The sequence below is a fragment of the Buceros rhinoceros genome, unplaced genomic scaffold (assembly GCF_000710305.1).
Source record: "Buceros rhinoceros silvestris isolate BGI_N320 unplaced genomic scaffold, ASM71030v1 scaffold13071, whole genome shotgun sequence".
NCBI lineage: Eukaryota > Metazoa > Chordata > Aves > Bucerotiformes > Bucerotidae > Buceros > Buceros rhinoceros.
Genome location: NW_010392570.1, coordinates 23,869 through 37,662, shown reverse-complemented (window position 1 = coordinate 37,662; position 13,794 = coordinate 23,869). Strand labels below are relative to the sequence as shown.

The 13,794-nt window shown below is 41.4% G+C and overlaps 1 protein-coding gene across 1 annotated transcript in view; it reads right to left on the bottom strand.

Annotated features, from left to right (window-relative positions):
- Window positions 1-1,500: 1,500 nt before the first annotated feature.
- Window positions 1,501-13,794, bottom strand: part of STAT4 (signal transducer and activator of transcription 4) — a 33,851-nt gene continuing 21,557 nt past the window's right edge. Inside the window, exons 9-23 of the mRNA XM_010144542.1 lie at window positions 13,596-13,688; window positions 13,262-13,321; window positions 12,160-12,177; window positions 11,987-12,080; window positions 11,589-11,633; window positions 8,876-8,959; window positions 8,508-8,606; window positions 7,998-8,133; window positions 6,847-6,899; window positions 6,012-6,106; window positions 5,434-5,570; window positions 4,824-5,015; window positions 3,912-3,978; window positions 3,282-3,390; window positions 1,501-1,570 (exon numbers count right to left, since the gene is read on the bottom strand). Coding sequence (XP_010142844.1) covers window positions 1,544-1,570; window positions 3,282-3,390; window positions 3,912-3,978; window positions 4,824-5,015; window positions 5,434-5,570; window positions 6,012-6,106; window positions 6,847-6,899; window positions 7,998-8,133; window positions 8,508-8,606; window positions 8,876-8,959; window positions 11,589-11,633; window positions 11,987-12,080; window positions 12,160-12,177; window positions 13,262-13,321; window positions 13,596-13,688 — 1,309 coding nt within the window. The 3' untranslated portion in view covers window positions 1,501-1,543. The remainder of the gene's footprint in view (window positions 1,571-3,281; window positions 3,391-3,911; window positions 3,979-4,823; window positions 5,016-5,433; window positions 5,571-6,011; window positions 6,107-6,846; window positions 6,900-7,997; window positions 8,134-8,507; window positions 8,607-8,875; window positions 8,960-11,588; window positions 11,634-11,986; window positions 12,081-12,159; window positions 12,178-13,261; window positions 13,322-13,595; window positions 13,689-13,794) is intronic.

Sequence of the window (13,794 nt, the reverse complement as noted above, 5' to 3'; positions counted from 1 at the left end):
GAGAAAACCTGCAGCTTGTTTTAAATCAGATTAATGGAGAGAGACGCGTTTGTTAGTTTAAAATCTATTCCCATGTATCACAGAACTCTCATTACTCTGTTTCCACTCACTTGCTTTCAGCCGATGTCAACAGTTAGAGAGGAGCAAGTGAAAAAGGAGAAACGAAAGTAAAATCCAGGTCTCAGTCATTCAAGGAGGTTATATTTTCATCCACGTGTCCAATTTGTACCTACTCCAGAAGGATGTAAATGCAAATGGTCAAGTGTTTGTATGTATTTTGAGCAGTTTGCAAGATGCAACTCTCGAGTGAGTTGCATGCATGGAATACGGTGGCCTTGGAATCGCCTGTTTATTATTCTACTAACAGAGGTTTTAGGGACAGTGTTGGGGAGAGGGTGTGGAAAAACCCAACAAAACCAAACAACCCAAACCCAGGACTAAACAGTACCTGAAAAAAAAAAAAAAAAAACTAACATAAAACCTAGTTATTCTGCTTTTAGGGACAGTGTTGGGGAGAGGGTGTGGAAAAACCCAAAAAAACCAAAAAACCCAAACCCAGGACTAAACAGTACCTGAAAAAAAAAAAAAAAAACAACTAACATAAAACCTAGTTATTCTGCTTCTTAAATGAGTTTCTGATGGGCATGTAATATTCCGTTCGTAGCACAGATTGCCCAGTGGTCAGCAAACGGTGCAGCTCGTCAGTAACTCCTTTTAAAAACTGCTTCCAAGTCCGTGTTTACCAGATGTAGCATCTGTCAGGTCCAGATTTTGTCTTTGTAGCCTTTCTCATAGTACTTGCTGTAGTATCCAAGTGCTTCATGCACAAATAGATTTACTCCTGCAGGTATTTTGTGAGGGGGGTGAGTTTTACTAACCCTCTCTTCCAGTGACAGCCTTTTAGACACCCCAAGTTCTGTGTCTTTCCTTTCTGGAACTCCCTTATCTTCACAGCCTTGCCTGCCTGCCTTCCTTCTGCACCTTCTGCTGTGGTGGCAGGTAGGAGTCTATGCTGAAGGTAGTTCATCTTTGGGAAAAAGCAAACCCTGGACACCTATGGGACATTCAAACTCAGGGATGAGAATCTTTGCTTTAAAATAGAAGCTAAGCCAATGGCATACAAGATGATTAAACAAAAACTATTTGACATAATAAATCTTAATTTCTCCAAACACATTAATGTGTTTAGTTACCTTTATATGCTGTTTTCAGAAGCAAAATTTTGTTCTTATAGTCTCATATTTACAGCAATTCTATGGGCGATAATTCTGCAAGTAAAATTTATCCCCTCACTGAAGGCAATTAACCTCCAAGCCAGAAAGGATTTGGCCTTTTATCAGTGAGAACAGCAATTCTGACTTGCAGGAGACTGTTTGTAATCCTTAGGGAGGAGATTCCTGGTTTACACGGTATTGATAAAAGAAAGAGGCCCAAGAATAACATCACAATGTTTTCCAGGAAATGCTGATTTACAAAGATGACAAAAAGTTACTGCGTCTTTAACCTATCCAAGCGTTCATACGATTTTTCCAGTATGTGAACTTCAGTCAGTTGAGTACGGAGAACTCAGCTAGAAGAAAAGAATGAAAACATTAGTTTCATGGGAGTTACTGCTCTTCTTTCAAAAATAACTGCAGACAAAACCTGCTCTGGATCAAGGTACCTGCAGCGTCATTTTGACAAGTATTGCTTTCATAATGCAGATTGCTTAATCTACTTAGCCAGCTCTTCACCGGTGTAGATTATTGTGTGGATTTGGGATGATGAAGGAAGTAGCCTCCCTATTTTCCTCATTTCAATTTAGCAAGGTAAATAGTGTGGCAAGAGGAAGGAAGGAATTCTTTAAAAATCTTCTAAAACTATTTTCACCCCAAATTTCTAGCGGAAATCTAGTAAGGGCCGCCAGAAATTCCCCTACCATCTAGCGGCACTGAGCCGCTTCTCTAGTACCCTTAAAAACTGCAACATGATTGTATTTGACTCTCCCAATTCATCACCAAACACATTCTTTTTGTGTTGTTACAACCCCAAAAGAGGACGATGGTCGCAGCACGTTTGGAAACTCTGGACAGAGCTGGTTTGAGAACCACTGTGCGTGCTGCAAGAAACCAAAAGCGTTTGGAGGCTGATGATAGACAAAAGTGAATCCAACTGTTCTTTTTGCTGCTGAAACTGGGAAATGCAAATGCATACATAGTTCACAAATGCAGTTTAAAAGTCAGAACTGTTTTCATAAGTATAAACCGAACAGCACATGAGCAGGGACATATTTCAGATCAGGTGTGGTAGGTTTTAATGCAGAATTTTCATTCAGGTTGGCTTTTCAGTGCTATCAGAGAAAAAGATGAAGGAACAAAATAAGGTATTTTGCTCTTGAAGACATCTTCAGCTTGTGTATATTAAAGATCTCCTCTATTTGTATACAAAGTTTAACTGTGCTTCCAGTTATCTACAGTCAGGATTCTGGTTTATTTTTGTTCTGTTGTGGGTGAAGAGGAGTGTTTGCAGAGAGGCATTTGAAGGGGAGTTGACGGGCTTAAATACATAATCATTTTAAGATCATAAATCATTGAACATACAGAAAACTAAGGGCTAGTATTTAAAAAGGAGGTTTTTTTTAAAGCTGTTAGAGCCAAACTACTGCTGTGTTTCCTGAGAGAAGCCTGCTGGACAAACCCCCAGTGGGTCTACATCTGTGCGCTAAGCCATGATGACTCAGAACTGCATTTCTAGTCAGTAAGTAAAATACTTTTAACAGCACACTGGTGTGGTGTTATCCCAATCTTTCTATACATTTAGTGAATATTTATTTTATTTTCTATAAATCTCTTAGCTGAGTTTTTAGTTTCTCACTTTGGTACCTGATGTAGCATGAAAAAGTTGTGCAAGTGCGTAGGATTGGTAATTTTTGTCCTTGTGTATCTTCCCTGAGCAAGTCAAGTCCTTTGTGCTATCTACAGAAGTAGTGTTACTGTTCTGTATTTGTCAGTAAAGGCTTTGTTTGTGCAAGAACTCTGGACTTGTTGAATTATGGAATTCCTGGTTTGTTGGCCAGCGTGCCACAATTTCATACAATACAGCGCTTCGCAGTGCTAGCAGAATCGTGTCCCGTTTGGAATAGGAAATGCCTGCACCATCATTTCAGAATGTAACACAGAGAATGATGCAAGAGCTCTGATAATTTCATAAGTCTACAAGCAGCCTTTTTATAACCAGCATCTGTGGAGCACATGTCCCATTTGCTCAGCATTAACTTATGAATGTAAAAGTTTACAACATACGGCAGTTTCGATCACTGTGGGACTCAGGTGTTCTCTCAGCACAGCGTAAACACTTGGAGACATTGGGAGAAGATCTGATGGAGAATGTGGATCTGTAGAATCATTTAAGCTTAAACAAAACAAAAACAAAAAAACACAAAAATGATCTTAAAAGCAACCTAAATCCCTCTAACTTGACGCATAGCAGTGGAGCATGGTGAATGCTTAGGAAGTTAGTTAAGCCTGTACTCGGTCTTGCTGGTGGCCCTGTAAGCACATACCAACAGCCTGGTATACATTTACAGATGTGAGTGGTAGGACTGAGGGAAGAGAGGATAAACACGACTCTCTAATGTGAGCTGCTAGACAGGAAAAGGAGACAGCGAAGGACAGGCACCTCCGAGTTACGTAAAGCCTGCACTCAATTTTTACAAATGCTTTGCCACATGGATGGGAAAAGCACAGCAGAAGCAAAGTCCTTTACTTCCCATGCCCATCTTTAGCCCATCTTTAGCTTTCATTTAGCCCTTGGCCAAATGAAAACGTGTCATGTCTTGCTATCCCAAACTATTTGTATGGAGGCAGGGAAAACTTTATATGAATTTAATAACAATAACATTTGACGTGCAATCTATCTGTAAGGGTACTTACATTTTGGAGACCGGGATAAATACAGAAGGAACATAACCTTTGCCTCCTCCATCTGAGGGCTTTGAGACTGAAAGTAAGTATTAGAAAAACACATCAAGTTTCAACACATGTCGCCTAGTGATTTTATTATTTATTTGAAATAGATTATCTGCCTTAAGTGCTGCAGACCATAATACATTAATGTCCCTGTTTATGCTTAAATAAGCAGCCATAAAAATGAGGGGAATTCCTGGGATTAGTCTTTGAGTTTCAGGTCGCATAATTGACTCTGCTCCCTTGGAATGAATCATCTCAGAATATAATACAGCTGATGAAAGGGCTTCAAAAAGCAAATTTACTATAACTCTACAAGCCTGGTACTCCTGACCCTTCTGCGGAGTTCTGTCTCTACAGAAAAAGCTTCAGCAATGTCTTCTGCATGAAATTAAGCACATACATAAATTTTTAGAAGATCGGAGCGTTAAGGCAAAGTCCATTCAATTAAAATGAAGAGGAAAAACACTTGCAGCCTCCAAATATTTTTGAGTAGTGTAGGAATTTGAATTCAAGAGACAGCATGCTACAGCGTGACATAATTATGAAGCTGATAAGCAGGATGCCTTTTCAGTTTCATCTCCTTTGAACACCTGAGGACCAAATTTTGTAATGTGTTGGTCAGGAAAAAAAAATCCTATGTTTTTACTTTCTACCCCAAGATCTATTTCTTATCTTCTTTTAAATACTGTTGTTGTTGCCATTAACGTAACCTCTAAGACCAGGGATACATTTACAATCTGAAGCTGTCTAAATGATAGACGCATTAAGGCAGTTCTCCTGAAGATGTTCTCTTTCTCCTCTCCCCACAGTCCTCAAATTGCCTCTTGACTTTGCAGCTGCTTTGCAGAAAGGGTAGAGAGAGAAACAGACCCCAACCTTCATGTGGCTGACAGCTGTAGTGTTTGCCGAAGGCCTTGTCTTTGGGAATGTCTGGATACAGGTACTTCAGGGGGTTCTCAGGAACGTTGTCTGCCATAATGACTTTGTAGTCACGTAGTATGTCAGCAAAAGGCAGTGCAGATAAGCGACCTTTGTTATAGGGCTCCACTGAATGAAACGTTACGTCTCCTGTAAAAATACAAAGGCACCATAATTGCTGATAACTAGTAGATCAGCATCTGCAGTTGCAAAGTATTTTTGCCTTTCTTTTGCAGTTTTCACTGGCATGGGTTTTACTTGTTCATACCTACATTAGAATCATTCAAGATATACTTTCTGCACATGTGGAAACAAATTTAACGTCTGCAGTAAGCAGGAACGCCTCCTAATGAACTTAAATAGTTAATTCAAAGAACCGAGAGGTAGACTTCCAGAGATTTGGTTTGCGTTACAGTACATATGATACTTGTATCCTGTCCAAAACCATAGTGAGATGTGATACGTATTCATTTTGCTTTCAAACCAGAGAAACAGCAGCTCCTGTACTACAGGGATATTGCAGAGTTTGAGGCTTACGATTTTTGGGGTTTTTTTAAATTATACTTACCATTTTCTAACTGATCCACCCAAGTAAAGGTAATTCCACCCAGATTGCTTTCACTAAACCGTAATAAAAATGTTCCTGGTGTCTTGTCTTTGAGCAAAATTCGTTCCTTCTCTTTGCTTACAAATCCCATTATGTACCTGAAGTAAAACAGGAAACCATGGGGTTACTTTTGGAAAAAAAATAGACTTCAGTCTGTGCAATGTATCTGGCCAAATTTATACAGGGCTTCAAAGCCTGGTTAGAAAAGCTTTACAAGGTCTCGAAGCTAAGGCAAAGGCTTCATGTGATTTACATGTGGAATATGGCATTGAGCTTGAAGTAGTATGAAGTGTGATGAAATTTATTGTGGTACCTGACTGTACACTGACAGAACTGATCAGCAGACCTAAACCTGCACTTCTGAGAGAGGAAACGGTGTTCCCTTTTGGCAGAGATTTCCAAAAGTTATAAATGGGAAGAGGGAGACAGAAGTACTAAACTTTGCAAATTCTCTTCTGCAGAGCTAAAACTGAGGTCAGTAAAGAAAAAAGAGACACAGCAGAGCGAGGTGAATATAGAGCAGTTTCCTTGTTGCTCACCCATCAATCCAAAGAGGAAGAATGTGTTTTTTAATTAAGTCCAGGATGGCTTCGAGCCAAACCCAAAAGGTAAAAGACTTTCCAGGCAAATGTTCCTAATGGTTAAAAAAACAAAACAAAATGAGCAAAACAAAAACCACAAAACACAAACAAAACTGACACACGGAAGAGAGTTGTGAGTGGTGTTACCCAAAATTCATATGACATGGCTAGCTCAGTTTCTTCAGAATTATCTAGTTTGTTCAAGTGAGAATGAAAAATTTGAACTGCTCTTTTGAGAAGCATCTTTCTCTCAGCTAGACATAAAGCCAACTGATTTTTAAGGCATGCTTTGGAAATGTTGCATTTTTCAAGGAAGATTCACATTTGTCATTTCTTCCTGGTTATGAAATTATATTTTGAGAGAAACGATGTCAAGGAAGTTCAACTTCCTTCCAAGGTTCTATTCTTATTTAAATAATGATGTAGTTAATGTGAATAAAATGGGTTTTACCCTTCTTTCTCAATAACATGTTACTCATCAAAGTTACTGAATATATCAACTGACTTGAAATAATTTAGGTCACAATGGATCATATGCAAAAAAAGTACCGTATGCTGCATGAAAAATGCATTGTATGCTTTGATAGTCCAATCTACTGACCACTGACAGAACTACGTGAGGCGCGCTACAATGGCAGTTCCTGATACCTGTAGCAAGGTGACCAATTAGGTATCTTAGCCCAAGCCTTAAACTTCTGGAAATACTATTTTCCTTTCTGGCAGAGAGACAGGGCTGGGCACGTATATGAGTGTTAAGAGAATGAAAAGTCTAGCTTTACTTCTGGAACCATACCTTGCAGAACTTTGCCCAGGAGAGCTGATAATCATTATAACCAACTTGTTGCCCTGTGGAGGAAAAAAAAAAAACAAGCCACCAACCAAACAGTGAGTCTATTTTTCAGAGGTTTGGCAATAGCTACAGCCTGATATCTGTATAGTTCAGGGGGAGAAATACAGTACATCCAGACGAGAAGAGGGACTGCGAGGGGTGTGCTAAGGATCTGTAGATAGTTTTCTCTATCCGTTTGAAGCAGTGGATAACTGCTTTGGTCATTTGGGGAATATTTGTCTAAAGGAGACTGGGACTTTGTTTCTGCAACATTGTGTGCTCAGTCCTGGGTTTTAGCCCGAGTGTTACTTCTCTTGGCCTTCACTCTTCTCTTTAGCTTCTGTATTTTAAGACAATTTATTTTTAATTTCTTATGATTCTTCCTGATTTAACAGTGGCACCTCTCAACTCCACCACTAAGCAAGAAATCTCCAAACAAATATCAGAAACAGTGACTGTTACCCAGGGAAACCAGTCTTTGCTTCCTGGCTTTGAGAGCCGTAAGAGCAAGGATTTCCCCCCAGTCTTTGATAAATGCTTCTGTTCTTTTCCAGCATCACTGTGCCCTCAGCTTGGAGTTTCTGCAGCTCACAATACATCCTCTCCAGAAACAGATAAAGCTTTCTTTTCAAATGCCACCATTTTTTTCTAAGGCCCCTCCCTTCTCAGGGACATTCAGAGCCACGTGTTCCGTAGTTTATACAGGGTTTCTTTGCTACGCTGTCACCAGTGAAGGATGAGTCCCAGAACTATCCCAGAACTAAACAGACCCACAACGATGGTACTTAAAATGAACCTAATCCCAAAGTGAACCAAACCCTATAACCACAAAGACGTTCTTTTGCTTTCAGATGCATGAGTTAATTACTTGCTAAGCAAATCAAATAACGTCCCAGTTCAGGGTGCCCTCTCTCTTCAGTTTAGCAGCCTGGAAATTCAGAAATTGAATCACTTGGGTAGGAATAACCTGATGCATGTTTTTCTTTATAAAAAGTCATTGTAGAATTTTTGAAGTCAGCTCTGGAAGTGGAGATCATGCTTGAAGTCACCACCTGTAACTATCAAATACAAGAGCTCAAAAGCAAATAAACCCCTATATATTTCTACACACTTACCTGTAAGTTTCTCTGCCAGCATGTTGAGCTGCTCAGAATTGAGTCCACGACCAACGTATGATGAAAATTGCCAGCTCAGTACTTCTAAGAGCTGATTTAAAGGGGCAGCAGGAGGATTGTTGAAAAAAGACAAATTCTGTAACAGAGTTAGAGCTTTGTTTAGACAGCAACCATGACATACACTGCAAGCTGTAAAAGAAGGCTGCTGAGGCAGCTGGAGCCTAAGAAAAACTGACACTGCTTTTGCTCATGGTTAGAGCCACTAGAAGGTGCTGCTTGACAGTTAAAACCTTCTCTGCAGAAAGCACCAGCTCCTATAAACTGCACGAAGGAAAGCAGCACGTTACAGACCCACCTAGACACCTGCTTTGACAGTTTTGGCAAAAATTGCTCCTAGTAGGATTATTTTGTACCATGTATACAGTTTTGGTCAACCACATCCAGACGTGACAAATTCTAACTAGAGAAGTGAAAATACAGAAAGCCAGTACTCGCGTACTGAAGACCTACCTGAGGATCGTTGGTTGACAGATTGTACCAAATAATAGAGGCCCACGCGTTGGGTAGTTGGCTGACATTGGAAATCATCACCACAGGCAAAGAGCTGGTCTAGCGGAAAGAATGAATGCGGTATGTAATTGCTGCCGAGGAAAGTGTTACTGCTGCGTTAGGCTCTGGGCTTTTAGCTCCCCCTTCCTTCCTTCTGGACATTCCTGTCCAGAAGTTCTGGAAGTCTTGCGTCTGCTTGTGGTTACTGCTGAGGACACCACTTAGGATAGATGGACCCATGGTCTGGTCCAACACAGTCGTTCCTCTATAAGCTGCTGGAAAAGTTGGGGGTTTTTTTCACCTACAGAAAATCTGTCTTGAATACTCACTTCCAAGTTTATAGTCAGTCCGTACAGGCAGACCTGTGTTTCAAAGCTGATGGAGTGCAGCTCCTCGGTCACCATGTGAGGGCCCTGAAGGAGTAAGGAGGTTTTAAAACTGTGAATCATGGCTTGGCTTCGCGAACGAAGATCTGGGAAGGGCTTTTCCCACGCTCACTGCAAGCGATGAGTGCACCCTTCGGGCCAGCACGGTGGATTTTTTAGGTGAGGTGCAGCGTGCGTGGAACTGGCTCCACCCTTTACACCTGAGGTTCATCTGCCAGGGCCCAGCGAGCTTGGACGGTGACAGGGAAGTCCTCAGGTTGTAGGTTTGGTTAGAGTATCCTTCTCTTAGATGATGGATGAGCCTTACAGGGCTAAACGAGCTCCATCTGCCTGGGTTTGGAGTCAGAGTTGTGCTTCTCCTAGGATGGCTGCCCCAAGGCTAGTGAGCCCATCCTGCCCCTGGACACACTTTGTGTGACCCTTCAGTTGAGACCTGTCTGGCTTGGGAGACCCCACCGGAGGCACATGCCACCACCAGCACAGCTCTCAACCTCACAAGGGCACGCAAGCTCCTTCCCCACGGCAAGGGGGTGCCCGTGAAAGAGTCGCTGCTCTACCTCCAGACATCACAGACCCGGGCACGGGGCGGCCGGGGCCTGCCAAGAACGGGAGTCCTGGAGGGGAAACTGTGAATGCACAGCTGGCATTAACGCTGTTCGAGTGATCCGACTGCGGAGATTCAACAACTTTGAAAGAAAACACGTATCGAATATATAAGTAGAACAGAAAACGAAAGGAGGGAAGGAAATAACATGTTTGTTAAACCTTGACTAAATCATGAATCCAAAGTAAATCTGGTATTAAAAACCCAAGCTTTTCTTGGACGGAAAACCCCCCCACCAAACAACACCTGTTCTACATAGTTGATTAAAGTTTGTAATACAAGCGTCTTGATTACAAACCAGCACAGCTCTGTGGAGATCCAGATCTCTGCCCCTTGGGAAACAAATCTTTTGAAATACATTTCTATCCCCAGGTGTCAAAGTATAAAAATGTACTTGTCCTTTTTCTTTTTCATTGTTGTTGTTTTCCCCCTCTCCATCACATCTTTGTTTTGTTAGACTTTTCAGAAAAGAAACAAAACCAAAAATCCCAAGTCAACATGCTTCCGTTTACTGAAATACTCTGTTAGCAGTCGATGTAAAATCAAACTATTCCGTGGGCAAGTGCCTCGTGGCCTCATCTTTCCCATGGGTTACCTCCTCCAGGACAAGTACAGGCCACTGCAACAGCACGTACTGTATAAATGAGAGACTGACACCACAGGACGTTTACGATTTTGCAAAACGCTATATTTTTCTCATGGAAGAATTATCTAGGCGAAAAAAGCATGAAAGGACACATCTCAATTATGGACAACTCCTGCTTTTTCTTTTTTTTTGCAAGGCAAGTCATACTTAACAACTACACTCTCAGCTTACTAAACATCCTAAAACAAACCCAGTTTTTAAGTTATTATAGTTGTTGTTAATTAAAAAAAAAAACAAACCACCTTGTTCATGCTAATAATGACTTTACAGACTGTGATTTGCCCAAGGACAAGCTCAGTTTGAGGAAATCTGTTAGCAGTGAACCATGACCCAGCTCAGTTGTCCTCATTCTCCACAGTGCTATGTTCTGTAAAGGCACAATGTGTGGAAGTGGGAGTAAAATGCTACCAAAAGTAGACCACCAACATTTTGACACCTACAGTTTTGCATTGCTTGTCTTGATACAACTGACTTTAAGTAGCAAAGTAATTGGGGGGTGAGCCTTGGGTTTCAGTCTTGCTAATTGGATTGCAATTTGCTTTTTTCTGAAGCACAAGTATCTTCTGCTTTAGACTTTTGGTTAAGGTTCTCCACGCCGATTACACCTTTGCTTTGTACTTAAAGGCTACTCGTAATAACTTGTCTGATCGTATAACTGCATCTGTTTGGACCCGCTGGCACAGTTCTCCTTTCCCCTCTTGCCAGCGATGCAGGAGGTGAATGAATGAAGCCAGTAACGTTCTTGCCTGTGGTTCTGACTCTGGAACACTGGGGGGAATCGTGGTTTGTGGGAAGCCAGAGCCTAGAGTGACGTAGGGCTGTGCAGATGGTGAGGAGCTGGGCAGGGGACGAAGCGCTGGTGGTCTGGATGTGAGGGATGCTGCAGGGTAACACAGGAATGGAAGGAGAACCCTACAATACAGGTGAACGCGGTGTTCTAGGTGCAGGTTAGCACTGGTATCAATACTTCTGATTTCAGTTCTCTGCAAAGCAAGAACATGCAGATTGGAAGCGCCTCTGCTAGGGAGCAATGTCCTTTCACCCTATGTGCCAGGTGGTATGTGCATGGCTCTGGAACCTGGGTACTGCAGGTGTCACCTCGTTTGTCAGGGCTGCCGTGTCATAGCACAGTGTCACCAGGAGAGGGGACCCTACGACCGGATTCGGATGAGTACTGGTGAACGGAGCAGGCTTTTGGTCTTGGCTGAGGCAAGCAAACTTCTTTGATGCAAATATAATATTAATTGAATATTCAGTTGGCCAAGTTTACAGCTGAAGGAAGGGTATAACTATATTTGCATAGTTTTAAGGATAATACCAAAACATATGATTGCTCTTTGATTTAAATAAAATCCAATCTGAAATAGTTATGAATCAAAAATAACATGTAAAATGAATGCACAAACCTCATTTCCTTTGCTTCCAGCACTCGACTTCATTTCTTTGGGTTGCTGTAAAAAGCAAAATAATATTATGTGCCAAAGAAACTACAGACAGAAATACATATATAAAGAACATAATTTGTAACCATGATGTTCTTAGTATAATAAGGTTTTATTTACAATATACAAATATGCTGTAATGAAGGCGCTGATACTATGCCTTGAAAAGTCCATTCGGTGAATAGTCTTTTGATATTTTTAAAGAATTTTTTAAGAAACTAAGTTAACGTAACATAATATTTCTGTATAAGAAGAAAAACCCCAAGTGTAGACTTGACAGTAATACAGTTCTTCCTGCACAGTTTTTACAGAATCTTTTATTTCTTTACCAGTAGTACATGACAGGAAAAAAACAAACTCACCAAATGTCGAAATTCTACTGACAGACTTCCGTTTGCAGACTCATCCATGTTCATGGCTTTCACGTGTGTTCCACACAGAACGAATCTACGATTACTACGGAGGACATTACGCTTACATACTCAAATAGTATCATACTGGAGCACTGAAGAAAGACGGTATTTTATTTTCTTACCTTACAGTTGAAACATTCCTAAAATAGAAGAGGGGTAGTGGGGATGAAACATTGTGAATTAGTACATGTGCAGGACATAACTTGTACTGAGAAACATGTCTTGAGATGGTAGATTTTGCCTTGTCAATGTTAATTTGTATTCCAAGAGAACTGCAATTTTAAAGCCAGAGAACTGAAATTTGTACTGTCCAGTTAGACTTTTGCTCCTGGCCAGATGCAAGCTTTATATTTTATCTAACTTTTTTCCTGCCGTTGGAATGGTATGTGAAACTCAAAGCTGCAGCGCTATCTCATTGCCTGTATGTCTGTGTTCTGGGACAATACCAGCCTGTGTAGACAGCTCACGGTGTGTTGGGAAAACATGCACACAGCAACAAATCAGCCAGTCCACAGCTTTTGAGAGAAACAGTCCTGGCTTCTCTCCTGCTCCTTCCTCACCAGGTGTCTTCCTTCCTTCTTTTGGGCCAACACCACCTACATCTGTGTAGTCAAGGTGGTTTTTAGGGACCTGCAGAAGCATGTCAGCCGGAAGAAGGGAGGTAGCTGGTACCTGTGGCTGGGGATGGTGGGTGGTGAAGACTTGGATCACCTTTGCTAATTTTGAAATCATACCCTGACAGCAAGTCTTCTGCCCCGTGTTTTGTTATGCTGGGGCGCCCTGACCTATCTGTAACCAATTTGCCCTACAGTACTGGGTATTGCTCAAAATAATACACCCTGCTGACAGAAGATCTATCAACTTAAATAGAACTACTCCAGGCAGCACTAACGCTGTTTTCACAAAGGCAGCATAGGCTCCAAGATGCTTTTTGCTCGGGAAATTATAATAAACCCAAGCAGCTGGGGTTCCTGCTCACTCAGGACTGCTGTAAGAAATAATGGCAACACAAAGGAGAACCAAACACCTTAGAAAAGAGGAGTTTGTGTGGCAGTCTTAATTTCAGGCAGGGGTAAAACTCCATAAGCTACCATAGCTACCAATTACAGCCCTAGCTTTTCAGCACAAGCTTCATGCACTCCTTTGAGTAGCTGCACTGAAGGTACTATTGAAAAACCTGTGTTGACTCTGTAGGGAGAAAGAGAGTACTTTAAAGCTTCTTACTTGTCAATAGTTGCTTTCACTCTGATCTGGTAGTTCAGCTCTGGCAATTTAATTAGCAACCTTCAAAACAGAAAATGTAAAAGTGACTATTAGCAGAATAAATTTATCACCAGAAAATACTAGAGAGCAGTAGCTCCACACTAAAGTGACTCGAATTATAATCTAAAACCAGATTAGGCATCCAGGATTCTCATGATTTACAGAGTTGCACACTCAGAAAGAGCAGCTGGGTTGTTCCAGTGGCATGTGTTCGATTCTCCATGCAAGTATGTGGAAAAGTTAGTGTGTGTTTGAGGGACCGGCTAGAGAGACAACATCCGATGTATTTCCTTACCTTAATTTAACAGTGAACTGTATTAACGTTTTAAGCACCATTGGCCTCTGGGGATGTGTTGGCATGCAGGGCTGCCTCTCCACCACGAATGAACTGTGTGGAAAGTGAGACAAATAGATTGTTAGGAATATGCATAAACAAACAGCTGTATTGGGGGGAGGGGGGGAAGTGCTGGTGTCTTTTAAGAGACTTATTTCCC